At 46.4% G+C, this 27,419-nt stretch overlaps 1 protein-coding gene across 1 annotated transcript; it reads right to left on the reverse strand.

The window, feature by feature from the left end:
- Positions 1-18,049: 18,049 nt before the first annotated feature.
- On the reverse strand, positions 18,050-26,385 carry NDNF (neuron derived neurotrophic factor; the record flags this gene model as incomplete). The annotated part of the gene is made up of 3 exons (XM_080697712.1): positions 18,050-19,443; positions 21,666-21,790; positions 26,198-26,385. The coding sequence occupies 3 exons, from the start codon at positions 26,383-26,385 to the stop codon at positions 18,050-18,052; spliced, it is 1,707 nt and encodes a 568-aa protein (XP_080553838.1).
- Between the last annotated feature and the right edge of the window lie 1,034 nt (positions 26,386-27,419).

Genomic DNA, 27,419 nt, shown 5'->3' on the forward strand with positions numbered 1-27,419 from the left:
GTAGTTTCTGAAAACCTTTTCATAGCCTGGCTGATCACATGAGTGCAGCCAAAAGAGTTTTGTTCTTTGAGTATCCTTAGTGGGTTTTGGCTGGTTGGTTTCAAATCCAGCTCTCCTGGTCTGCAGGGATTGCAGGCATGAAGATATGGCTTATTAGCAGAAGATACCGCTTTGTGGAAATCACCGCTAAGCACGCTAAGTCCCTTATCGGACCAAGGTTTAATGCTATGCTAAACTTTGGTGAGTCTGATCTTTTCCCATATGGATCTTCCCATTCTTTGTTCTCCTTTGGCATAAAGCAGTGTCCATGAAGCTCCCATGCCTCCACAGACGCCATCCCTCAGGACTGAGATGAGGCCCTTCTCAGAACTGTGGCCTCTGGCACCCCACTTACAGCAAAAGCTGATAGTGTCATGTGGGCATCCTTGGCTTCTTAATTCTAGCACTTGTTAGACAGACACACGGATGAAATGCTGCTTTGACTTTTGCGTAGAACACAAAGTCACCTGGGAAGCCGCAGCAGGAATACTGAATGTGTCTGGAGAGGTCAAGTTCCTACCTGCTAGTCCAGGAGAATCTGAGGATCTACGCCGCGGACTTGGAGCTGAAGGTCTGATAAAGTGGGGCAAAAGCCAGGGTGTTTTAGATGCATCCAGAGGCCCGCCAGCAACAGGTACCTTATAAGTTTGGCAAGGCTTTTACTAATGATTGCTGCTCCCTGCAAGGGTCAGGCTTGACTTATTTATGGAGAGAAATCAGATTCTGTGAGGCACGGACCGGTGGAGGGTGGGTAGGCAGGTAGGAGAACTGAGTTACGTGTTCATCACTCACGGTCCTGTTTTTATGGCCGCGATCGTTATTTCTAAAGTAAAGCTCCATGAAAGTATGTTAAATGACCCATGTGGTTGCAAGTTGGAAAATGTAGGGCAGAGACTTTTCACTCCTGGCCAGTGCTTTTACCAGTTACATCTGAACTTCTGATTTGCACAGAATTTTGATCACTGAAGATATTTTTGAAGGATAATATGACTTTTGGGTCAAGGTTTGTTAGCTAATTTTGAAGCCGTTGTCAGTGAACCGAAGAGATAAATGAAGGAAATAGGGTAGGAAAAAAGCCTTTGAGGAGGGATCTCAAAACAGACTGTGTCACTTGCTGTGTGATCCTGAGCTACCTGCATCCCCATTCTGAGTCTATTAATTTATTTTACTTATTTATTTATTGTAGTACTGAGAATGGAACCCAGGGGCATTTGACCTCTGAGCTACATGCCCCAACCCTATTTTTATTCTTTATTTGGAGTTGCAAAAGGCCTCACTAAGGAGCTGAACTGTGATCATCCTGTCTCAGCCTCCCAAATGCTGAGATTACAAGGGTGCGCCACCACGCCTGGCTAAGTCTCTCTTTAAAGTGAGGTGTTAGGCTGGATTAGGGGGCTCTTCAAGGATTCCTCATCTCTAACACTCTATCTCAGGGACTTGGGGAGCTACTAGACACCTCCGTGCGTGGAGGGTGAGATGGTTTCCATTCGGTTTCTGAGTTAACAAGTCACACGCTTCATCGTTCAAGCCCATCTGGTTCCCAACATTGCAGATTTACAGCCCACGCTTCCAACACCCCGAGTTCTCTAGATTGCAAATGCAGAGGGTCACAGAGCGCTTTTAATGTCAGGACCTCCCGCCACACGCAGGACCGCTACATAAGCTTCTCATCACAGGCGCAGGGGAAGGAAACTCATCGCAGAAGCTCTGGTCAACACCAGGCAGACCCCACACAGGGCCTTTGCGCTCTAAAGCAGACGCTCTGGCTGAGCCGAGGTAGACAGTAACGTTTGCACACTAGGTTTAAAGGGCAGGGCTTGGCAGCTGCAGACGCACACTCTGTTATAACACACTTTCCCTTCTTTTATGGAAGTAACAAGTTCTTCGCGATTATGAGGGGAGGTTGTCAAAGGAGAGCCACTGAGTTTTACAGTTTCGAGATACACGTAAGCCCCTGTTCTGGCCGTGTTTCTCAAGGACTCCATTCTGGTTGCGGAGCAAGCGAAGACAGTGAAAAAGAAACAGGCAAAACTCACGTCAACAGAAGAAAAAAACAAAGCGTGGAGGCAAAGGTCTTATTTTATCTGAAACCAGGCGTCCTTCCGGTGCTGTGCTTTCCCCTCCCGAGGCCGCTGTCTGCAGCGGTGGCGGCAACTTTGAGTTGCTTTATGGCTCCTTGGTGTGTCGAGCTCTGCGGCCTGGTACCAGGCTTCCCATCGTGCCTGGAATAAAGGTCAGTCTGGAGTAGAATTGAGGGGAGGCAGCTCTCGCTGCCCCCTTCAGTGACTTAGCAATGACGGCCTCTGTGAAGAGGAGAAATGAGAGGGGACTGTGAGGAATTGTGATGTGTAAGTCTGTGCCCGTGTATCCACGTAGGCCTGCCCATGTGTCCCGGTAAGTTGAATTTGGGGAGAGCTAGCTGAAGTCACAAATAGTAAAGCTTAAGCTGGGTGTGGTGGTGCCCGCTTGCAATCCCAGGATTTGGGAGGCAGAGACAGGAGAATCATGGTTCACAAACAGCCCCAGCTACTTAGTGAGGCCCTTTGCAACTCAGTGAGACTCTGTTTCTAAATACAGAATAAAAAAAATAGGCCTGGGGGTTCCATCCCTGGTACCGCAATAAATAAATAAATAAATAAATAAATAAATAATAAAAGTAAAACTTCCAAGTGCTGTGTACATATGTTTCTATTGATTTCACTATGATGTATAATTACAATATACTCATTAAAAAAAAACAATAAACCTGAGAAGGATAGTGATGTTCCCCACTCAGCAATGTTCAGTTGGGTCTTGAATCTGCAGTGAGGATTAACCCACCTATGAAAGGAAGTCACGGCACAGATGGGTTCTGCCTTGCTGAGTTCCTGATACGTAGGTTCTGTGCCTACTAGAAAACTCAGAGGGCTCCCTTAATAGTGACAACCGTCCCGAAAGCTTCTGAAGCCAGAGCCTCTTTTGCCTAAACTTGAAGATCCGATCCTCGTCACAACCGAGCAGCCTGTTTTGTTAGCAGTATCTTTCTCTCATCCATAGAAAATGATGAAGAGATATTTGTTTGGGTTTCCAAATTCCATGCGCTTTGTTAACACAGCATTACAGACACCACAACTCTCCTGCCCGCATTCCCTGCGACGAGCCTAAACAACGGCCAGTAGGAGTGAAAGCCCCAACTAAGGAGCAAATGACATACAAGGCGCTTCCTGCTCTCCCCACAAGGGTCCTAATTACTGAGGAATCGGCAGCTGCTCCAGGAGGGACACGGGGTGCTGGCCGGTCAAAATAACACCTTGTCATGCAATGAATGGGAGGTCAATGGGCTGGAAATGTTGGCTTTCCAAGCAGTCAACAGCACGGGAGTGAAAATATGGAGCCTCGCTTTGGCGAAGTGTGCGGATCCCAAACTTCTCTGGAGCGCCTGGACCCCCGCGAGGGTGCACATACTCGCGGTCCTCGGCTGAATGGGACAACAATCTTTCCCAGTAACTGCCAGTCACAGGAGCGGAGAAATGAGGGGACGTCTAGCCCATCTTCTCTGCCTTTCCCACTTCTGAAAGCAAATGTTCCTTTGGTGCTACGGCTCACTGTAGGAATATAATATTCCTCCTTGCTGTTTGATTCTGTGCAGTTCATCTTAGTTGAATGACCTAAAACATGCTCCTGTTAGTCAGCTTGCTGACAAGAAGCTTAAATATGCTCCTGGATGCCAGGAATGCTTCTGCATCCACCAGTAGAAATCAAACAAGCACCCAGTTCAAATGGATTCAGAACATTAGAATGCCAATTCTAAGCAAAAGAAAGTAAGAGATATTGTTGGGCTTTTTTTTCCCTAAGACTTGAACTTTTTATACAGGTATTGTTATGCAGTTGAGCCATCCCTTTAGTGCTCTGTGGCACACCACAAAGGAAGCGGACCTCTCCCACTGGGGAAGGAGGCGAGTGTGAGTGTGTGCAGGACTGTGAGCTCCTGCTCACACTCTGGCCTCCTTGGGAACAGCAGCTGGACCCTGGGTGATGAGGCTCAGTCCCCCAGGGCTCCTGCTTGGGGCAGCGCTGCAGAGTGGCAGAGCTGGTGTCAAAGTCAGAGTTCAGTCCCACCGTGTGAACTATGCGGTCTCTCTGAACCATTTCCAGCCTTCGTTTCTTTACTTAAGTGACTTATCCAAGGTGTCCTGGTTAATGTGTAGACAACCCCGCACTGAAACTGAAGCCCACCTGACTTTAAGCCTGCACTAACTTAATTTCTGTTTTCTTAGGAAAAAGATCCATGTCTCACATATGGTCCACATATAGACGGGGATTCAACACAGGTCGATTTCACTAGAAGTCTCTACTTTTTTCTAGAATGCTCGGTAATTCTGGCTGCTGCTCATTTTATGATGAGATGTTTCTGCAGGACCAGAGGGCTTTAGGTCCAAAGGCTCCTGGGCTGTGTTCTGTCTACAGCTCCCATCTGCACCCATAACCCGGGCCAGCTGTGTGTTGAGCTGATGCGAGAGCCCACGGGGGAGGGGGCCACATGTCAGCACGTGTGTGAGCACCAGTCAGTGGCAATGGACTCCTAATCTTGATGAGATTGTCTGGAGTTCCAACAAGTCAGGTCTCCAGGTGCAAGCTGGTCCAGGATGTCATGGACCTTGGGTTTTTTTTCTTTTTAATTCATTATTTTTGAAACAGTCTCACCGAGTTGCAAAGGGCCTTGCTAAGTAGCTGAGGCTGTCTGTGAACTGTGATCCTCTGGTCTCAGTCTCCCAAATGCTAAGATTACAAGCATGCACCACCACACCCAGCTTTGGACCTTGGATTTAAAAGTTTTGTCTTGGGCTGGGCATAAAGTTCAGTGGAGAGTGCTTGCCTAGCACTTAGGCTTGATCCCCAGTACCAGACACACACACACACACACACACACACACACACACACACACACACACACTCAAACAACCTTATACTCTGGTGTTTTATTGAGGGATTAGAAGCAGCGACCATCTTATCCCCTCACTGTATTCATGACAGATAGGCTGCTGAAGACCTCTGCTATCAACTCATTCCTCTCTGTCCTCCAATGAGGAGCACCACGTCAGAATTGTAGGCATGTTTTATAGAGAGCTTTTGAAAGATTCAGATGGGGGAAAGTTCACGTCTTTGCACACAGCACAGAATGCATATGGCAGTGTCATAGCTGAGGGACAGAAATAGACCTTGGCAAGGAGAAGGGGCCAGGCCACTGCTGAGTACTCTCACAGCCAATTTTATTTGGAATTTAGTGCTAGGTTAAAACTTTATTTCTTTAAGGAATGGATAGGATACCTTTTTTTTTCCCATGGCAATAAAGTCTACAACTGGCCTTGTCTCCCTTTCAGCTCTGACCTTCAGGAAGAGCTCAGAATTTAAAATTCCAACTTGAATAACTACCTGGCCTTTATAATCAATATATCACTATCGCTAATTGTGTAGTCTCACTTCTTTTCTATTTTGTTGTTGACATAAAATATAAGTTAAAATATTTTATAGGGACAAAGACATAGGTACCAAATGCTAACCTGAAAAATGTTGGAATAGAAATAATGGTATTAGACAACAGATTGATTGAGGAAATAACCATCTAGTATAAATACTATCCCTTAATGATGTAAACGATGTTCCTTATAGTTATAAAACCATGAGCCTATATGTGTTAACACCACAACTTCGTAACACAGAGATGAAATTTAGCATCATTAAATGGACTATTTGACACATGTAGCTATTGAAGATTTTAACATACTTCTCTCAGAAAGCGATGCATCAAACAGACCAAGAAAAGAGATGTATATGCAATACTGAAACTATTCAATTGATTTTATTTTTTGTGGTACTGGGGGTGGAACCCAGAGGCTTTCTACCCCCGGGCTATACTCCCAGACCTTTTCTTATATTTTATTTGGAAACAGGGTCTCACTAAGTTGCTGAGAGCCTCACTAAGTAGCTGAGGCTGGCTTTGAACCTGTGTGATTCTCCTGTCTCAGCCTCCCAAGCGCGGGGATTACAAGCGTGCGCCACCACGCCCGGCTAACTATTCAATTTATAAACTGTATGAAAAGGCATTCTGCCGATTCAAACTTAATAGTCTGAGAATATACATTCTTTATAAACTCTCGTGGAACATTTCTACAAATTGAACATGTAGCAGCCACAAAAAAAATCTTTAAACTTTTAAAGAATTGATTGCACACAGACCACATTCTCTGACCACCAGAAAATTAAGTGTATGCAAATAACCAAAACATAATACCCCAATTCATGGATCATTGAGGATATCACAGTGAGAATTATGAGTGTCTTATAGCATAACAAAACACACTTCATATAAAAACAAGCATTGAACAGCTTGGGTTGTACTTGGAACGGATGCCTTTGTGACACCTGGAAGGAAATGTATGTATTATGAAGATCTAAAAAGTAAAATAAATAAGTGACCAACCTGGGCAGCTGTACCCCTCCTTCAGCAATCTGGTTGTCCCTTACTTCCAGCAGGTCACCGTATTGATGAAAGTGTGGACACCTGATCACACAGTGCACTGCAGCTCAGAATTCCTGAGCTCAAGGGATCCTCCCGCCTCAGTCCCTCGAGGAGCTGGGACTACAGGCGCACGCCACGGTGCCTGGCAGAGTAAGTAAGTCAAATGATCGACTCATGCCATTACATACAGTATAAATACAAGATAGCAGAAGAAAGAAAAAATAAAGATTATACATCAATACAATTTAAAACAAAGGAAATTTAAAAGATTAACGGAGCCAGAAGTTACCTTCTGTAGGAAGAATGACAGATAACCAACAGACAGTAAAGTCGATGGCCTTGGGAAGATTGCAAGATAAACAAAACACCATTTCATAAACAATAAAAAACCGTAACTAGGTAAAATGTGTAAAACTCTCAAATTAATACTATGGCCAAATTTGGAGCTGTAAATTTGAGATTGTAAGTGGCAAATTTCAAGGGAAAATATGAATTTAAAATTTGACTCAGGAAAAAATAGAACACCTGAATAGGGCGCAATCAGCAAATAACAGAACAAGTGCCATAAAACTCTGAAAGATGATGGAACGAGATGTTTCACAGTGGCTTTTTAAATCAAATGGTAAGAAAACAATAGCCCCAATATTACACAAAGTGTTTCTGAGAATGAGAAGTAATGCTTCCTAATTACATTTGTGAGGCAAGGAAAACCTTTATATAAGAAAACCAGACAAACGCACAATAAGAAAGAAAAATCAAAAGGCATCCCTCATCTGGCACCTGAAAGCAGACATCAAAGTCACGTGTCATTGTTATTATATTCTCTACTTTTTTTTTTTTTTTGCGAGTCTGAGGATGGAACCCAGGGGCATTTGACCTCCGAGCTACACCCCCTGCCCTATTTTTTATTCTTTATTTTGAAACCGGGTCTCACGGAGTTGCAGAGGGCCTCACTAAGTAGCTGAGGCTGTCCACGAACCGCGATCCTCCAGGTCTCAGCCTCCCGAATGCTGGGATTACAAGCGTGCGCCACCACGCCCGGCTCTCTACATGATTTTTATCAACAACTTTAGATCTTCTGTGCACTTATGTAATATATACATAATTTTTGGTAAATGCATATAAAATCAGGACTTGTAGGACAAGCCAGTTGTTAGTGGTAACTGTGTATTTTATCTTACCCAAAGTGCTGATGAAGTCATCTTTTCAGTATATGCTCTTTAAATATACCATGGCACTTAGTTGAGTCCTGTAGAGCTCTCTCAAGAGTAGAAAATGTAAGGTATTTTATTCAAGCTCTTGAAGAGACAAATGTTATGACATTTAACCCCTGGGGGGTCTATATACCGAACCTGGCTCTCCACTCTCTTAGGTACCCACCTCCTGTCAGCCCTAGAGCAGCACTCCAAGGGGAGACCCCCACAGTGACCTGAAGATGTTCTTATCCCCCTCAGATAACTGCTCGGCAGGAAAGAGTACAAGGGTATGTCTTTTCTTTCCCAAGACCCATCCAGCAGGAAACCCCGAGCGCCTGGACTGTCTGACTGTGGTTCCAAACACATGTGCAGTGGAGACTTACCTTGGAAGGATGGACCTGCGGCTGCAGGCACAGGGGTCCAACCAACACAAACAAGCGAGGCTGTGCAAACGAAAACCCGTACTGCAGAGGAAACAGTCGACAGAGCCCAGGGGCGATCGAGGAACGAGAGGAAAAAATACTTGCGAGCCATGCAAACGATGAGGATACAATTGCAAAAATGTATAGGAAAGCGCCTGCAACATGGTAGTGAAAAGCTAATAACCACGTTTAAAATGGGCCAAGGGCTGGAGTGGACATTTCTTTGGAGAAGACACACAAATGGCCAAAAACGGTATGTGGAAAGATGCTGAGCCAGGGAAATGCAAGTCAGAACCACAAGGAAACACCACTTCACAGCAATTGGGACAGCTGTTACCAAAACAAGAAAACTAAACAAAAGACAGAATGGAAGCTACTTCCAAAAATTAAAAATAAAACTACCATGCCATCCAGAAATCCAACTGCTGGGTATTGATCTGAAACATTAGAATCAGGGTCTTCAAAAGGTCTTATACTTGCCTATTCACTGCAGCATTTCATACAGTAGTGGAGACAGGGAACCTAGATGCCCACCGACAGATGCAAGCGTAAGCGCGGTGTGGCGTACAGGTACAGGGCCATGCAGCCTGGGAGAGAAGCGCTTTCTGCTACACAGAGACATGGGTGGGCCAGGCTCAGTGCGAAAGCCAGGCAAGGAAAGGCCAACACTGCAGGACTCCATCTAAAGGAGGAGGGGTCTCCTCCTCCTCACCCCCTCCTCCTCTTCCTCCTCCTGTTCCTCCTCCATCTCCTCCTGTTCCTCCTCTTCTTCTTCCTCCTCCTCCTCTTCTTCCTTCTCCTCTTCTTCCTCTTCCTCCTCTGTCTCCTCCTCCTCCTCTTTCTCTTCTTTTTCCTTCCCCTTCTCTTCTTCCCCCTTTTCCTCCTGCTTTCCCTCCTCCTCCCCCTTTCTCCTCCTCTTTCTCTCCCTCCTTCTCCCCCTCCTCCTCCCCCTCCTCCTCTCCTTCCTCCTCTCCCTCCTCCATCTCCTCCTCTTCCTCCTCTTCCTCCTCCTCTTCTTCTTCCTTCTCCTCTTCTTCCTCTTCCTCCTCTGTCTCCTCCTCCTCCTCTTTCTCTTCTTTTTCCTCCCCCTTCTCTTCTTCCCCCTTTTCCTCCTGCTCTCCCTCCTCCTCCCCCTTTCTCCTCCTCTTCCTCCCCCTCCTCTTCTCCCTCCTCTTTCTCTCCCTCTTCCTTCTCTCTCCTCCTCCTCTCCCTCCTTCTCCTCTTCCTCCCCCTCCTCTTCTCCCTCCTCCTCTTTCTCTCCCTCTTCCTCCTCTCCCTCCTTCTCCTCTCCCTCCCTCTCCTCTTCCTCTTCCCCTTCTTCTTCTTACCTACTCTACTGGGGATGGAACCCAGGGCCTCATGGATGAGACCTTCTTAAATGCCAATTACATAAAGAAGAATCTATATGGGAATGAAGCCGTAGTAAAGCACTTCAGAAGAACATCAATAGCACGCTCCCAACGTGCCATCACAGCAAGTCCCGCGTAGAAAAGCCCAAGTCCAACAAACTGTAAAGCAGAGCCGGGGAACTCTGTGTCAGGGTCAGAGAACCTTCCCTACCAGCCTGGTGGCGTTTGTAACCAAGGATGGAATTGGACTCAGAGCTGCTCCTGTGATTAGCAGCACGAAATTGAGGGAGTTACGTAGCTTCTGAGTCTTCATCAGTAAGCTGTAGAGAGGAGCAGTGTCAGCTTCCTAAGGTGGTCATGTGGAAGAAAGACAGTTTCTCTCAACTCAGGGCATGGCACACGGTCCACAGGGTGACCGTCCAAGGGGTAACGGCCATTAAAGCAACCAGGACAAAAGAAGGCAGATACAGGCAGGGGCCAAAGAGAAACAGAAAGCACCACAGGTAGCTCTGTGTTCCTCAGCGAAAACATTAAGGCTTTATTAACATCATAGTGCAGATACAATTCTATCATACGGTAGCATTATAGCAACTTCTACAGAATAAAAGATATAAGCAAATACTTATTGTGGTAGGATACGATAGAAGATGGAGAAATCTACACTAAAGACTAACTTAATGATGCTAAGTCAATTACTTCTCTTCCTCCTCTAGTTCCCTGTATTTACCCAGGTCAAAGACAATTGGTTAACAAGTGTCTAGGCCCAGATGAAAGGGGGATAACTTTCCCCTTTCTGTCCACCAACTCATCGTGTTTTTATTCTGGTGAATTCTGGTTCACACATGAGCAGCAGAGCTCACCACACTGCATGGGGATGGAGAAAGCTGCATGTACTTGAAGCCAGATGTACGCATTCCGGCTTCACCTTGTATTGTCTCTCCAACCATGAGCACACCATCTAATGTCTTTTTCCTCTAGTCTGTTCAATGGGAAAACAGGGGGTCTTCCTCTGAGGCTGTTACAAGGATTGCAGGGTTGGGGTTCCAATGCCTGGCACTTGGCATCTGCTCAGAGGCCCTTAACATCTCTGCTTTCCCCACAAAGAAACTCGAAGATCATCAGGCTTCTACAAATGAGAAGTAGACCTAAGACCACAGAGATAGAAAAACACCCCCAGTCCCAGTTCAAGCACCCAGCTGCTTCCCTTTTATTATTATAATTATTCAGCTTGCATACCTTCAGCAGAGAAGAAACCCAGCACAATCAAAACTCTATTCTTTTCCTCTTTTTAATATAGGGAAGCCACCAGGAGCCTTTTAAAGCAGGAGTGAGCTTTACAAAAGGTAGTAAGTGGTCTAAGAACTCTTTTAAGTCCTCGGAGATATTAAAAACAGAAGTTCCGTTCTTCCAAGGTTTCCATAGCAGGACCTAAGTGTTCTGTATGCTTTGGCACGAGAAACTCCAGAAAGGCACACTTATTTGAACTTATTTTGGCTTTGGGCTCCTGGATGCCTGCCTGTGGGGTTGGCAAGGACCCGGCATCAGCACCGAGAGGAGCGAAACCGCCGGGCCCAGCTCTCTAAGGCACAGTTCTCCGCCACTAGTTGGTGGGACTTGGACACAGTGCGATTTAAGAGTAAATGTTTTTATTCTCTCTCTGCTTTCATATCTCGGATGGTCACCCAGAGACGAACTGAGCACACAGGATGCTCGAGATGGGGCAGCAGGATTCAGCAAGCTGTAATTTACAGCACGGCCTCTTTATTTGAGGAAACATGACAGTCTTTCTTCGGCAGGAAGGAGATATTCAATATTATCACTTAATCATGGCCAATCAAAAGAGATCATGTTTCTATTCCAGGTTTTCCAAAAGTGACATTTCACCCGGATAAAACTGGCTGGATTTCATGTTTTTAACGGGGAGCTTTAATCTAGGGGCAGTCTACCTCGGAGCCACATTCCCAATCATTTTTATTGCTTTTTCATTTTGAAACAGGGTATGGCTAAGTTGCTGAGGCTGGCCGGGGAATGCGATCGTCCTATCTGAGTGGCTCAAGTACTAGGATTGCGGGTGTGCACCAACACCCACAGCTTTACTAAGATCACACGCATGCCTCATCCCGCACAGCTCTACTTAGTTATTTACAAATTGTGTGTGCGTGTTTGTCTGTCCCACCGAAGTGCCTGCTACATCTAGGGCGATGCTGCTCTGGCTTCCTGCAGCTGCAGCTGGTAGAGACACCTAGACTGGAGCGGGGCCTGGTACCCGCAGTCAGCCACTCCTACCACATAGGCAGTACAGCCACCTACGTCTGTTGTTATGGCTCTGAATTATTGAGCCACGAGGATCTGCAGAGATCTTCAGTTTCTCTGGCATCGTGGCATCTGGGCCTGCGGGGTAAAAGCGGCTAATGTGCTAAATCCTACTTAGCAGGTCAGAGCCCTTCTGTAGAAGGCGGAACAGTCAAATCCCTCTGCCTGCTAAGTATGAAAGGGCTTGGTTCCGTTTGTTGCAAACTATTTTTCTCATGAGGAAGATGCAGTCAGAGTTACAATTCAACTTGAATATTTAGAGGTTTTGCCAAGTATATCTTGAAACAACGGTTGGTTCTATTCTGCCTGATTTACATAGAGAGGTTGCACCAAGAGATAATTATAGGCAAGACATGGGTATTTGCTTATTTCCAAATCATGGCAGTTTGATTGGATATTAATCTTGGCAGGTATATCTGAGAATACAGAAGAAGAGAAGAAAGCAACATTTTGAGATTACTGCTTAAAACTTTTTTATACCAGTCTTAAAAAACAAATCGTATCTCTTAGTTGTGGGATGGTTGAGCTTTCTAGACTGTTCTATTTTGATTACATCAACCCTAACCAAAACCAGCCTACTCTGGCTCCGCTGCCTTCATTCAGAAGTGATCCCCAGGTGTGAAGAGTCTGGGCTGAATTCTGGGAGGCTGCCTGATGTCAGGTTTGCCCTTCCTGGCTTGGTTCTCTCAACAACCTTTTTTTCTTTTCTTTTCTTTTCTTTTTTTTTTTTTTTTTTTTTTGCGGGACTGGGGGTGGAACCCAGGGGCATTCTACATTCCCAGACCTATTTTTATTCTTTATTTTGAAACAGGGTTTTGCTGGGTTGCAAAGAGCCTCACAAAGTAGCCAAGGCTGGCCTCAAACCACGATCCTCCTGTCTCAGCCTCCTGAATGCTGGGATTATAAGCGTGCGCCGCCACGCCTGGCTCTCAGCTAACTTTCCAGTTCCAAGAAGGCTCTCCACTTTCCTGAGAGTCCTCCTCTGTTGCTCAGTGGGGTGAAGACTGCATCCTGCTCTTCTGCTGCTTCTTAGTCCTGTTTTCAATGGGTCTTTCGCTAGGACTTGGTCTTTCTCTGCACTGCCCCTCCTCTGGCTCTGTGGTTTAGCTGATCCTGTTCCGTCTCCTTCAGGATCCGTAAAACTGTACCAATTCCACCATGCCAGAGACCTTGCACTCTGTGGTCTTGGACCAATTATTTTTCTGTGATGTAGACTGAAGGCCTTTTATTTCTTTTGCATTTTGAAACACTACTTCAAAATGCCTTTTTCTCTCTTTAGTTCCCTTTTTTGTGGCACTGAGGATTGAACCCAGGTGCATTCTACCTCTGAGCTATACCCCCAGTCCTATTTTATTATTATTTTTAAAATTTTGAATCAGAGTTTCACTAAGTTGAGGAGGGCCTCTCTTAGTTCCTGAGGCTGGCTGCTAACCTGTGATCCTCCTGTCTCAGCCTCCTAAGTACTGGGAGCACAAGCATGCACCATCATGTGTATGGAAGATCTGAAGAGATATTCTAAATTTTGATTCCTGAAATAGTTTCCCAAAGGGTATAGGGTGAGAAAGTGGGGTTTTATTTCCACTTTTCAGCATATGGTTAACCAGTTTTGCCAATACCACTTGTTGAGAAGGCTTTTTTCCAGCATATGTTTTTGGCCTTTTTGCCAAAAATCAGTTGGCTATAAATGTGCAGATTTGTTTCTGAGTCTTCCATTCTGCTCCACTGGTCTATGTATCTGTTTTTGTGCCAGTATCATGCTATTTTTATTACTATGGCTTTGTATTATAGTTTAAAGTCAGGTATTGTGATTCTTCCTCCATGGTTTTTGTTGCTGAGAACTACTTTGGCTATTCTGGGTTTTTTGTTGTTCAAATTAATGGAATTGGAGAACATTATGCTAAGTGATATTAGCCAGTCACAAAAAGTAAGAAATCGGATGCTTTCTCTAATATGCAGAAGCTAGGGAGAAAATGGGTCATAGGAGAAAGTCTAGACAAAGGAAGAGAAACCATAGATGAGCAAATAAGGGGCATGGGAGGGGGAGAGGGAAATGCCCTAATATACCGCACACTGACAAACATGTCAAAGTCAATCACTGAGCCAAACATGAGAAGGGGGAGGGGGAGCTAATGGGGGTGAGAATTGGGGAAGGGCTAATTGAGTGACGTGTGCATGTATGCCTCCACCATCTTGTACCCATTAAGATGTATGGCTACAATGAACCAATAAAAAAAAAATTAAAAAACAAAACAGTAAAAGGTTGGGAATGGAAAATGAAAATGAAAATCAATGATTGGTCGTTCCAGGCAATGAAAAACGTCTATCAGTGAATATGATTTCAGTAGAGAGAACAGTGGTCCAGGTCAGTGTCTCCAGAGCTGCATGCAGGACAGAGTCCAAAGCCGTACTCAAGCCAAGCCATGCCAGATCTCTTGCTTTTCTTGATCCTTCCAGAAATTGTGTAACACTGCCCTCCTTACACATCCTGCTTCCTCTCTCTCTGCTCCCCTTCCCTTCCCACTTTAAAGTAGCAGCAAAGGTTCTAAGCCCACATCAATGTGCACTTTTCTGGCCCAAAACCTCTGGGGAGACACAGAAGAAGCCCCCAGGTCCTGCAGAAACCACAGATGGAGGGACTCAGGTCTGTAGCAGAACTCCACAGCCCTGGGGAAGGAAGAAGGGTAATCCCAGGGCCTTACCTCCAGCACCAAATCACAGCAGGGAGGAGGTGGGGGCTCACTGCACACCTGTGTTTGCTTTGTTTGGCTTTAACATTAGAGTATTGAGAGAAAGGACTGTACCCTGGAGGAGTCCCTGCAGGCTTCTAGAGTGAAGAGGAGCTGGTAAGAAGGCCTGAGTGAACGTGAACCAGGGGTCAGGGAGCCTGGGCTCTCATCTTAATTGGGCCTCCATTTTCTCATCTGAAAAGTGTCACGGTAAAGCTAGAGGCTTCTAGAAGGGGTTGGTGAAGTGTTGAGAAGTATCCTGGGTTGGTTTTAGGTTCATCCATCCTATCCCTTGAATTGTATACCCAAAGTGTGCGTGTGGTGTGGCTTCGTTACCAGTAAGAGTCTTTAAGCCATTTCAAACTCTAAAATTTGTTTACTTATTTATCTTTTTTTTTTTGCCGAAGTATCATCATATGGTTTCTCAGATGCTAAAACTGTAAGTTTTCTGCTGTGTTCTCACCAACATCAGGAAAGTATACATCTTTTCCAGCACCAATCCTTTAATGAATGTTAAAAAATTAATCTGGATAAGATTAATATGATTATAAAGTAAGCTAACCAAGAAAACAGTTGATTTAAATGTTTATAGATGCTGAGTAGTTTTAGATTCAAGGGATCATCATGAAAGCAGTGGACTAATGATCTTACAGCTTGAATCTCTGTGCATGCAAACTTAGTCTAGAGATACTTTGTGACTCTAAAAACAACAGCATGACCATAAAAATCTCACAAGTTTGAAGTGGTCAGTTATAGGCAACACACACATACGTAAGGAAATCGGAAATGGTCTTGAGTAAGTTGCTCTGAAATTATAAATAACACAAAAAGACTTTTCCTTTTGGAAATGTTCTACAATTTTGTTTAATACCAAGAATGGGTGATTTATATTCTGGTTAGGATTTAGGAGCTGGACACTGCCACCATTTAGTTGTTTCCGTGAGAACTTTACATTTGTGTTTCCTTCTCTGATGTTTAATTTCTGTTTTGTGCACTTCTAAAGATAGTGAACTAATTGCCCAGAGGTTCCTCAAGGACGCATGACAATGATCTCTTAGGACTGCAAGTGCGTGGATAGGCCACAAGGCTGAGGCTTATTATTAGCTAGTTTCCAGTTCTTTCGTTAATTAAGAGCAAGTTTTTCTTTGTCTCTAGTTATCCAGAATTCCCCCAAAGCCTGAGCACATTAGTAAATATCAGAGCTTGATTTTACCAGGTTCTCCCCATTGTCAATGATAGAAATTTCAATGAATGAAGCGTGTATGCCATTTTTCTACAATTTTAACGAGGCAAATTTCACTGAGGGCACGAACGGATTCTTGGATTTACCTTGACTACATAGAAACCACCATCATAGCTGGCTGAAAAGGAAAAGCTGGGGGTAATTGCCTTGGCTGGTTCCCAGGGTTTTCCACGCATGGGCAATATCGCTCCCTGGCCCATGGGAGCCCCGTTAGCACATCACTCGGTGGCAAGAGCTGTGTCTACCTGAGGCTGCTTCTCAGGCCCCACGCTCACAACTTGGGATCTAACATCACTGGGGCGCAATCCATTGTGAAGTCTCTCCTTCCATAGTGGCTGCCTGCACCATCACTGGGCATACATTCCTCATTTTAACAGATCTTTCAGGTGCAGTTGAATTCATTTGAGTATCTTGACATCAAGGGACTGGGTGACATGCTCTCCAGAGACATTTTCTCCTAAGAGGAGCAGAGCACATTTCTTCAGACCCAGCATCCCATGACCTCGGCTGTAGGCTGTAGGGTACTGCTCAGAAATGCCACTCTGTGAAAGGTAGAGCCAGCTCACAGGGACAGAGAGGAGGCGGAGGGATTACCCCATCCCCACCTGTGGTCACAAGCCGTTCTGATTGACAGTCATAGAACTTGACAAAAGGCAACCCAAACAGGTGGGAAAAGGCATCTAACAATGTCATTTATCCAATCTGTTGCACCGATGTCTATAGATGGGCAGAGGAGGTGGCGGGGACTCACATACTGTTCATTCCTGACATCATACTGTTTTAGGTGACTTTACATTCCAGATGCTTCTAAATTTTCGTGGTACCTCATGATTTTTGGGGGGTGATGGGGGTTGAACCCAGGGGCATTCTACCTCTGAGCTTTAGCCCCTATTATTTATATATTTTTGAAACAGAATCTCATTAAGTTGTAGAAGCTGGCCTCAAACCTGTGACCGTCCCGTCTCTTGCCTCTTCAGTGCTGAGATTCTAGGCGTGGCCACACACCCAGCTACACTTGTGATTTATATCAGCATCTGTAGAGAATGCAACTGCTTCCAACCTACCTTCTTGCCGACTCAATAAACAGCTTTGCTTACGATTTGCCTACGTTTTATCCCATGCCTAAATTACTTCCTAAAGCCCATGAACAATCAAAGTTGAAAGTAGCAGGCTGCTGATGTTATAAAATAGCAGCTTCCATGTGTTCTTGTTCCTAACCCAAGTCCTGACGGGTGTTCGGTAAGCTGTTGCCAACAGGGGCTAGATGAATCCTTTTACAAGTATTCAAGCAGATGGAAAATGCTTGGAACATCTCAACTTTGTGCTTGAGACACATGCTTAAAATGCGATATATTTTAGTTGTCAGGGACGATTTGTTGACTGTTTATCAAGCTAACAGTGTTTGGCTCATCTTATTCTGTTGAAACAAGTCTCGGGGTGCACCGTCAGCCCTCACAACTGCTGGCTCCTGTTAAATGTCAAAATCCGCATTTTAGCAACCGTTCCTAATGCCACAGTAACCGTAGGGGGGCATTTCCTGGTAACTGTTAAAAAAAAAGGGTCAATTTTGGTGCCAAATTACAGAAAGGCGCAGTTCTAGGGACACATTAGAAACTGAACACACCAAAGTAGCTGCTTGGGTAAATGGACGGTATATAATCTAATATCTTTAATTTTATGTACATGAATACACTGTACGTCAACTTTGTACATGAGATACATACAGTATTTAAACATCTTACTCAACAAATAAGAATGTACAATAGCAATATTACTGACTAGGGGGCTGTCCACTTGATAATACTTAGCTCTGTTCTTCAACAGGAAAAGAACTGAATAGTTTACAATCATAGAAACACTGACATTTAAAACGCAACTTTATAAAATAATTTATATATATATTTATATATATGTATATCCTAGCATCTATAGAGAGGGATGGTTGCATTTGTTGGTGTGTGCAATGAATGGCATATTTTAAATTTTTAGGTAATAAAATAACTTAGAAGCAGCTCATGCAGTGGTCAGAGGGGATAGCAGTCCCCTCCAGCTGTCCTTCGTCTTAGACGCCAGGGACCACGGGGTACACTAGAACGAGTCTCCTTCTGGTCACTTATGTAAACATCGATATACATGCTGACATCCTTCCTTCCACGGTCCGCGCCGGGTGGAGACTTCCTACAGGTCAGGAGTACTCAGTTCACAGGTAAAGTGACGGACGTCCTTCCGGGAGCTCTCAGCAGCACACCTGGGTACGGGTAACTAACACATCTTCCTGGTTTTCACAATTTTACTCTGGTACTTCACAGAGTGGCCCCCGTGTCCTATGACATACACGTCCAGCAGATAGGACTTGCCCGGCTGGAGACCTCTAATGGTTTCTGTGGTCACCGCCTTCTGCAGGCTCTGGCTGTGGAAGAACTTACAGAGAACCTTCTCCGACTTCCGCCTCGTCTCCGGCCCCAGGCACCGGTTGTGCCCTCTCCTCTTCTGGTCTTCACTGTGGTTCTCACCCACTTCTCTCTGGTAGATGCAAAACTTGTTCCTCTCCTGAGTGCCCAGCCACGCAATGGTGGCTGACGTGCAGGTGCGGAGCTTGTCGAAGGCTTTGACCCGGGTGTCCTCGGGGAGGGCGGGGAAGGACTGCTTGCCGGGCCTCGTGGTCGCCAGGATTTTCAACATGGAAGCGCCTTTCTTGTTCCCTTTCAGTCGGACAAGATATTTTGCTTTAGGTTTTCCTCTGAGCTGGAACTGCCGAATGCCTTCCACGTTCTGGGACAGAAGCAACTTCCCGTCTCGCCGCACTTGCATCTGCACGGCGTCCAGACAGGAGTGGATGAAGAAGGTGACCTTTTGGTGAGAAGAGACCGGAGCAAACCGCAGAAACTTAGCTCCCTTCCTCTTAACGAACACATCCGTCACCTTCCCATCTTTGAGCTCCACCGTCTTCTGCCTGGCTTCCTCCTTGGTCCTGGCAAAGGTGCCCACGTAGGCCGTGCTGGTGTTGCTGTTGGTGTTCACCACAAAGACGTCGAAGTAGTGCTGCGTGTCGGGCTTCAGGTCCGAGACGGTGAAGATGTTCTTGCTTCCGATGCAGATCTTCTGAATGTCGGCCTTGGGCCTCGAGTACACAGGACGGCCCAGCTTGGGAGAAGGCTTTGCCAGGAAGCCGCGTTCTTTCCCCAAATTATCCGAAGGGAATCCAAAATGAACAAAGTCGAAGGGGCTGAAGTCCAGACCCGGCTTCGGCACCATCATGAAGGTGTCGTCCGCGCCCAGCTTCGCTTCCGCCGCACACAGGCTTTTGAAGTTGTGCTCCCTGTTGATGACCACGCAGTACTGGACGGGCTGCTTCAGCACAGAGGCGGTGGGGCTCGGCTTCCAGGCCAGCGTGACCGTGGTGCGGCCCACGGAGGTCACGTCTACTCTGGGGTCGTAGGGTAACTCGGGGTACGGCTGGTCCGACTCTGGGGTGGTGGTGGCGTACACTTTGAAATGTGTGTCCTTCTCTGTCGAAAGGAGCTCCAGCTGATAGAGGCCGGACGGCGAGCTGGAGGACGCGAAGGCCTCCACATCGTTGCCCTTGTAGGAGAAGAGCTCCGTGCTCTCCTGGCTGGTGGCCTGCTGTCTCTGCTGCTCCAGGGGCTCGTGATCGCCTGCAAGATGAGGAGGGACACAGACTGCGTCACTCGCTGCGGCTAGCCGGCCTCAAACCAGGTCTGCCTTCCTCCAGGCCTGAAATGATCTCCACGGTAATGACCACAATACACGCTCATGGGAGGAAACTGGACAACAGAGGAAAATAACAAGAAGCCGGGCATCGTGGAACATGCCTGTGATCCCGCTACCTGGGAGGCTGAGCCGGGAGGACTGCAGGTTAGTGGCCAGACTCAGCAACTTACTGAGAGCCTGTTTCCAAATAAATATAAAATAGGGCTGGGGGATGTATCTCAGAGGTAGAATGTCTCTGGTTCTATCCTCAGTACCACAAGACAAAGAAGAAAGGAAAGGAAAGCAAAAGAACTAACGAGCTAGAAGACCACCCCTTGACTCCTTATCCAGAGACAGCCCCTCATTGCTACAGTGCTTGTTCCCAGCCAGCCATTTCTTCTCATTTGTGTGCAGCTGATATTCTTTTCTCTTTTTTCTCTATAGCTTAATCACTTTTCTCCTTTGGCATGTGTGGACCTAGAGAAACCTTTGCTTGCATGCGTGCGTATGTATGTATGTATGTATGTATGTATGTATGTATATATGTATTTTGGTGCTGTGGATTGAACCCAGAAGCATTCTACCTCCAAGTTATACTCCCAGCCAAATTTTATTTCTTTTTCTTTCTTTCTTTCTTTTTTTTTTTTGGGGGGGGGTGGTACTGGGGTTCCTGGAAGCCCTTCTACCTCCGGGCTACACTCCCAGACCTATTTTATGTTTTTGAAGCAGGGTCTCTTACGCCAGCGCGGCTGGCTTCGAACCTGCGCGATCCTCCTGTCTCCGCCTCCCAAGCGTGGGGATTACAAGCGTGCGCCACCACGCCCAGCAGATTTTATTTCTTATTTGGAAACAGGGTCTCACTAAGTCCCGGAGAGCCTTGCTAAATTGCCAAGGCTGGCTTCAAACCTCCGATCCTTCTGTCTCAGCCTCCCAAGCACTGGGATGACAAGCGTGGACCACCACGCCCAGCCAACCTCTGCTCTCTGAATTCTACTTATCGTCTGTAACATTATATTCATAAAAACAAAACTGCTGGTCGATTTTCAACCACTATAAGTAACGCTCTTAAACATGTGGAAGGCTTTTCTGAGTTGAAGTGATTTCTTCCAGACAGATTCCATTTAGTGGAAGACTGCAAACTTTGCAGAGATGGCTCATTCCGTCAGTCATTCCACTTACCAAAAGGACTCTATTAGTTTGCACGTCGATGGTGGGTTACCTCACTACTGCTGGTAGCCGGACTGGACACCTTGATTTAGATGCAGACATTAAAGCATCTGTACGCGCAGTTAGGGTCCAGTGTCCAGAATGCGTGGCCAGGAATGTTACAGAGAAGGCCGGAAACCAATGTAACGCTCTTCATCTCTGGTGACTGTTAACGTCAGCGGCCACAGACATCAGTGTGTACCGGGCCTGGGGAGGACGGTACCCAGCCCGGTACGGACCTTTTCCTGCCTCTCTGCTGCAGGCTGACAGTGAGCTATGCAGAAATTGGTCATCCCAGAATAGGGATGAATGCAGCCTTCCCATGGCTGCTCAGTGTCTGCCCCTCGTTCTAGGAGCTACGATGCAGGCGTCCCTTGCTCCTTTAAGCTCTGACATCATAAAAGAGGCAGCAAGCCTGCGCACACAGGCCCCAGGCAGACGCCCACTGCCCTCCTCTCCTGGCTTCTCTCCACCTGCGTCTTTGAATGCCCAGCCCACTCCGCTGACCTGCTCGTTGTGACTTTGTGTCGCAGTGACAAGTGTCTCTGTTCCTCTATTTCCACTCATCCTTCCCCGCAGCCCAGAGATCCTTGACCTTGGCTGCAAACCAGAGCTACCTGTGAGATGCTTTAAAGATCCCCAGCTCCAGGACACTATTGCATCAGAACCCCTGGGGGGAACCAAGGCAGCTGTGATCCTTAACGCCCCCCAGCTGTGCGACTGACAGTTCAGGAAGACTGCAAGAGGCCCCCACAGAGGCCAGGGCTCCGGTGTGGTCTTTGCCTCTGCTGGTCTCTCCCGACCCCCTGCGGTGCCAAGGTCAGTGTCCTCTGAGGCCACCCTGCCACCTACATCTCTATCCCGAGGTGTCCGACTTCACCCACGCTCCAGGCTGGTGCTCCTTACTTAAAGAAGCCCTGCATTTCCCGAGCCTCCCAGTGTGCCAGCCTCCGCTGCTCACCTGAGCCTTCCCCGCTGGCCTCCTCCGGCAGCTCCTGGAGGCTCAGCGTCCACTCCAGGGGCGCGTCGCAGGGGGTCACCGTGACCGACAGGGGCGTGTTGTCCTCCTCCACCACGAAGAAGTATCTGTGGAAAAGAGGCCAGTTCAGACGCCAGCATTCCAACGCTGGCAGCCAGGGCTCACTGGAAAATGCCTAGCTTTCCTTTGTATTCATGCTACTGGACACCAAAACGTGATACAGATTTCCCCGTGGGAGAGCTACGCCCCCAAGCAATGTTTTGCAAACAGAGTTACCATCAACAGATGAAAGAGACAGTGAAGCAGAAGTCCTCTGAGTTAGGGACCAACCCTCACCTGCGTGTAAGAGTTAACACAGGCCTGCCCATTGGGAAGTAAGTCACCTGTGGACCGGTGTGTGGGCCACAGATGCTGGGTGACACAAGGGACATTACCCTCAGGGCACACGGACAGTCACCCACCAGCTCAAAAGATTGTGCTCTAGCCGGGCGTGGTGGCGCACGCTTGACATCCCAGCATTTAGGAGGCTGAGACAGGAGGATCACGGTTCGCAGACAGCCTCAGCTTCTTAGCGAGGCCCTTTGCAGCTCAGTGAGACCCTGTTTCCAAATAAAAAATAAAAAATAGCGCTGGGAGTATAGCTCAAAGGTAGAATGTTCCTGGGTTCTATCCCCAGTACTGAAAAAAATTTAAAAAGGATTGTTCCCAGAACAACCTAGTTCTAAAATGTGTGCCCATCTCCGGCAAGACGATACTGTCCCCACACCTCATGGTAGTGATGTCTGTCCACAGCTTTACTAGTCCATACTGTGTTGGAGAGAGGAATCGAATCATTGTTTGGAAAACAATGCTTAAAATAAAGCTCCTTGTGTCCGTCAGCAGGAAGACACACCTTTTTAGCATTTCTTTCTCCCTCAGGTTTTCCATTGAGCTAAGCTTGAAAACAGAATTTTAAAAGTCAAGACAGTCGGCTCTGTCTCTTCCTTTCAGCAATTTTTTATGAGACCTCAAAAGACTTTTAAAGGACAGTAACAATACTGCTTCGCAATGAAAATGCTGTGTACTGCTATTCCAGATAACAAAGATTATTCCACTTAATTATCTTGTAAAGCCTATAATCTTGCAAATGAGGAAGCGTGATTCTAGCCCAGACCTGCTCACAGCTTTCATGGCAAAAAACAGCAGGTTCTGCTGTGCACCCTGCTCTCCACATCCACCATGTACAAGCTCCCACACCTCGCTGAGCCCAGCCGTTGTGCAGGAAGGCTCTGCGACCTCCCTTCCTTCCCCGTGAGATCCCACAGGCTCTGCGCTGCAGCTCTCCAACATGAACAGCTCCCAGATTTAAACCTGATGGTTTAGCCTGCGCTCCCACCGCCTTCCAGGTGCAGCCAGCCTCCTGCCATCTTTCTAGGAAGTTAAGAGAGTTTCCAACTCAAGACATTTCACTCAACTTCTGATTTTCTCCCCACATCCGCTTCCCCTGCGGTCTATCCCTTCTCAGTAGATGCCAGCTCCGACCTTCCGGCCACTGGTATTTGGGGCCCTTCTTGGTTTCTCTTTCTTCTCCACCCTGTAGACCACGGGTCAGCAGCACTTTTGGCTCCACTTTTAAAGCATATCCAGAACCGATGGACTTGGGGCGCCTGGCTCTGGCCTTCACCATCTCTTCCCTGAGCCTGTAGCAGCCTGCCTGGAGGTCCTACTCTTGATCCCTGGACCATTCCTCCCTCGGTAGCAGAGCGTTTTGTAGACACAACCCTCCCTGGCTCAAGATCCCCAGAGCTGCAGAATTTGAGTCTTATAAGGACCTGAAGTTCTCTGGCTTGGGCTGATTTCCAGTAGGACCTCGGCGCTTCAGAGCAGATGTGCAGATTCCTGCCTCAGCCCGAGCCTGCTGGCCCGGCACCCAGAGGCCCTGCATGCAGGCAACAGCCTAACCACCCACCCCATGGCCACTGGGATCCTGTGAATCACCACCTTCTTACCACAACGCTCTCCTTCACCCCACGTCCCAGCCAAGCACTCATCCCTAACTAACATATATATTTCTTTCTTTATGCTTTCCTTTCTTCATCTCCTTAACTAAAATGAAAGTTACCAGAGAGCAAGACTTCGGGTTCATCAGAGTAGGTAGACTCAGGGACGAAAATAATAATTCTTTTTTTTTGGGGGGGGGGGCGGTACTGGGGATGGAACCCAGAGGCCTTCTACCTCCGGGCTACACTCCCAGACCTATTTTATATTTTTTATTTGGAAACAGGGTCTCTTAAGCCAACGAGGCTGGCTTCGAACATGCGCGATCCTCCTGTCTCGGCCTCCCAAGTGTGGGGATTACAAGCGTGTCCACCACGCCCGGCTCTGTCCAGCTTTTAAGCAAGGAAGTGGCACTTCTCCCCAGTGAGCACCTGTGTCTGGGTAACTTAAACAGGCAGAGACAATTAGCACCAAACCCAACAATGCTTGCATTCTCCAAGGTAATCGTGACACCATTCAAACAGCAGAAAGCGCCTCTAAGTTGGTATTTTAATATAAAAGCATTTAGGATGAGGAATAAATGTTAACACAAACAAGCCACACTGAAGAGAGTGTGAGCAGAGAGGATAGGACACAATCGCTGTCCAGACTTCCACTGTCCAATGGGGTGGACAGAAACAGACCAAGGGAGAAGCAGGCTCAGGCTGAGGGGTAACCGACCACAGGCCTCTGTGCTTTGGGACTTTATGTGCCAATATGAGATTATGTTAACTATCTCTTGTCTTGTTCTTTACACCACTACTAAGTGTATCAAAACTCCATCCATCTTTAGTTGGAATATTACATTCCTTACACAGCACACTCCTCAACCTGCCCGTAGAGAGGCAGCTGCAACTCTTTACTAACTGGTGGAAACACATGTTTTGCTCAAATGTGGATACCAAGGGCCTCAGCAATGCAAACAATGAAAATAAATAATGAGCAAATGAAAGAGAGATAAAGAGAGGGAAAGGACAGGTACTGCTGTGTGACATCTCATATAAAATATGTTCTTTAGCAGCATTCGGTGGCACAAGCTGATGATCCCAGTACTTGGGAGGCCAAGACAGGAGGATTTCAGGTTTGAGAACAGTTTCAACAATTTAGCAAGACCCTGTTTCAAAATAAAAGATAAAATAGGGCTGGGGGCGTAGGTTAGAGGAACCACTAAATACACAAATAAATAAACATGTTGTATTTAAAAAACAGGATGTAGGTTTAGCACAACTCTTAAGACTAAGGCTTATTTTATTTTTAAGCTTCTGGAAGAGCAAAGCGTCTGATTGTCACTGTGGAGTTCTGTAGCAGGTAAGAATTGTAGAGCAGTATCCACTGCAGCTGGGAGGTGGGAGTGATTCCTAAAGGGAAACTTCAGTTTGGTCTGATTCACTCAAAAAAATGTCAAGGGACAACATCAGATGAAAAGCAAACAATGTTTGGTGAAAATTCCATTCATATTAGTGGTGACCTGAAGTACTGTCCGGGCTTCTGTGTTCTTTTCGTGTTCACAAAGTGAGCCCTTGTGGAGGGCAAGGTCCTTCCACACAGCCCCCCTTTACTCTTACGAATGCCAGTTGAATATTCAGAGTTGGTTCTACTCAGACCGGTGCTAGTCTGTCGCACTCATTCACACAACCATTTCACTCGGAGGCGATGAAAGGACACCCACATGATACTTCACAACACTCAAAACAGGAAAACTGGCTGCCTGCCCTCATCCCAGCGGAGCAGCGGTGGTACACCTGGGCCACGAAGCAGACGGGCTTAGAGCACCGCCTTCCATCACCGTTGTCAACCAAACTAAAAGGATGACCCAAGATCTGATACACCTCCATCTTTGGAAAATGAGTTACCAATGGATTGATAGTTTTATCTTTTGAAATGTCAATATGTCTCAGGTTAAAGGAAGTTGTTTTTGAAATGTAGTCATCCAAACATTAACTGTAAAAGGCAGAGAGGAGTTAGAGAATGGCAAAGAAAATAACTTCAAATGTAAATTCATTTGTAATATGTATTATATGAAATATGTATACATATAACTTTTAAAAGTCAAAATATTTAGAAATATTATATAAGGCCAATTTGTTGATGTTGAGGTAAATGAACAATGTTAGTTCTTATCAATGTTTGGGTTTGATTCTCTCAGAATCTGACATTTGATAAATAAATATTATTCTTATAAAGCAATGCAAACTCTTGAAGAATCCTAGCTACTCAATTAAATGCCTTTAATCCCACAGAGTTCCTTCTTGGAATTTTTCTACTCCCTACAAGTAAGAAAATAATCATCTTCAGATGTAAAAAATGCAAGGGTTGCCTCTTTTATCCCATAGGAGCTCACAATCAGCAAAATTCCAACAGCCTCCATTAACAATTAGAAGTTGCAATTAGAGAAATATAGGTAAAGCTGTTCGTAGGTTGATCTGCAAATGACCTAACCTGCATCTGGAGGTGTCCCTCATGAGCTCATGGTACAGAACGCACAGCAGGGAGAATACCTTTTAGGTGTATCTCTGAAGAGATAACTGCTGATTTCAGCTCCATCTGGAATGACTGATGAGTCGTGGAAAAGCGCCTTGTCTCGGATCTGCATCTGGAAGAGCTCCTCATCTCGGGTGGGCAGCTTCTGGGCCCGGGAGCTGAGTGGTAAGAGCAGCCACAGCAGACGCCAGGGGGGCAGCACCATCCTGGGCAACAGAAAGGACCACTGGTGTTAGCTCTGCAGGCAAGCCGGGAAGGCCACACACTTCAGAAAATCACGCTATTTTAGTTTTGACAAAAAGCCAGAGACATATCCTGGGTAGCTAGAACTCGTCCAGACCTAAAGTTTAAGTTCAGTAACATTAACCAGGATTTGTTTCAGTGTGACTTCCTTTGGGGCCGCCTGCTGGCTGATGCAGGAAACTGTCTATATAGTGGGGCTCTGGCTGCCTCTATAGCAGAGGCTGGCCTCTGAGGTCGGGTAGAAGGCCGCTAGACACTGGATCTGGCTGCACAACTGTCCACGACCCAGGAAAAGCGTGCTGCTACCCTGCTGTGAGGAAGCGGACTGTCCTCCTGAGGACGGGCAAGGGGGAATGAAGCTTCGAAGCTTGTATAGTAATCTGGAATTCTGGGGTTGAGTGGGCTGTCAGAGGCCTTCCCCGTCCTTTGCCCACACCTTCCCATGCTGCCAAGACCCATGGAGAAGAAGAAAAGGAGTGAATCATATGATATACCTCCATCTTTGGAAAATAAACTAGGAGAGCTGGGCGTGGTGGTGCACGCTTGTAATCCCAGCACTTGGGAGGCTGAGTCAGGAGGATCGTGATTCCAGGACAGCCTTGGCTACTTAGTGAGGCCCTTTTTCAACTCACTGAGACCCTGTTTCAAAATGAAGACTAAAACATAGAGCTGGAGATGTTGCTTGGAGGTAGAATGCACCTGGGTTCCATCCCCAGTACCACAATAAACAAACAAACTAGGAGAGATGGTTTAGACTTTGGAATGCCAGTGTGTCCCAGGCTAAGAGGAAAAGTTGTTTCTGAAATAGAATTGTGTGAAGATTAACCATGCATTCTACACTTACAAATCTGAACAGTGTGGCCACAGAGTAAATGGCTCTAAATATGTTCAGTCATGAGGCGTATGTATGTAGACACACATTTTCTAGGTCAAAATATTTAGAAACATTATGAGTCCAATTAATTGATATGAAGGTAAAGATAAATGAGTAATGGT

This window comes from Muscardinus avellanarius, assembly GCF_963383645.1.
Source record: "Muscardinus avellanarius genome assembly, chromosome: 6".
In the NCBI taxonomy this organism is placed as follows: Eukaryota; Metazoa; Chordata; class Mammalia; order Rodentia; family Gliridae; genus Muscardinus; species Muscardinus avellanarius.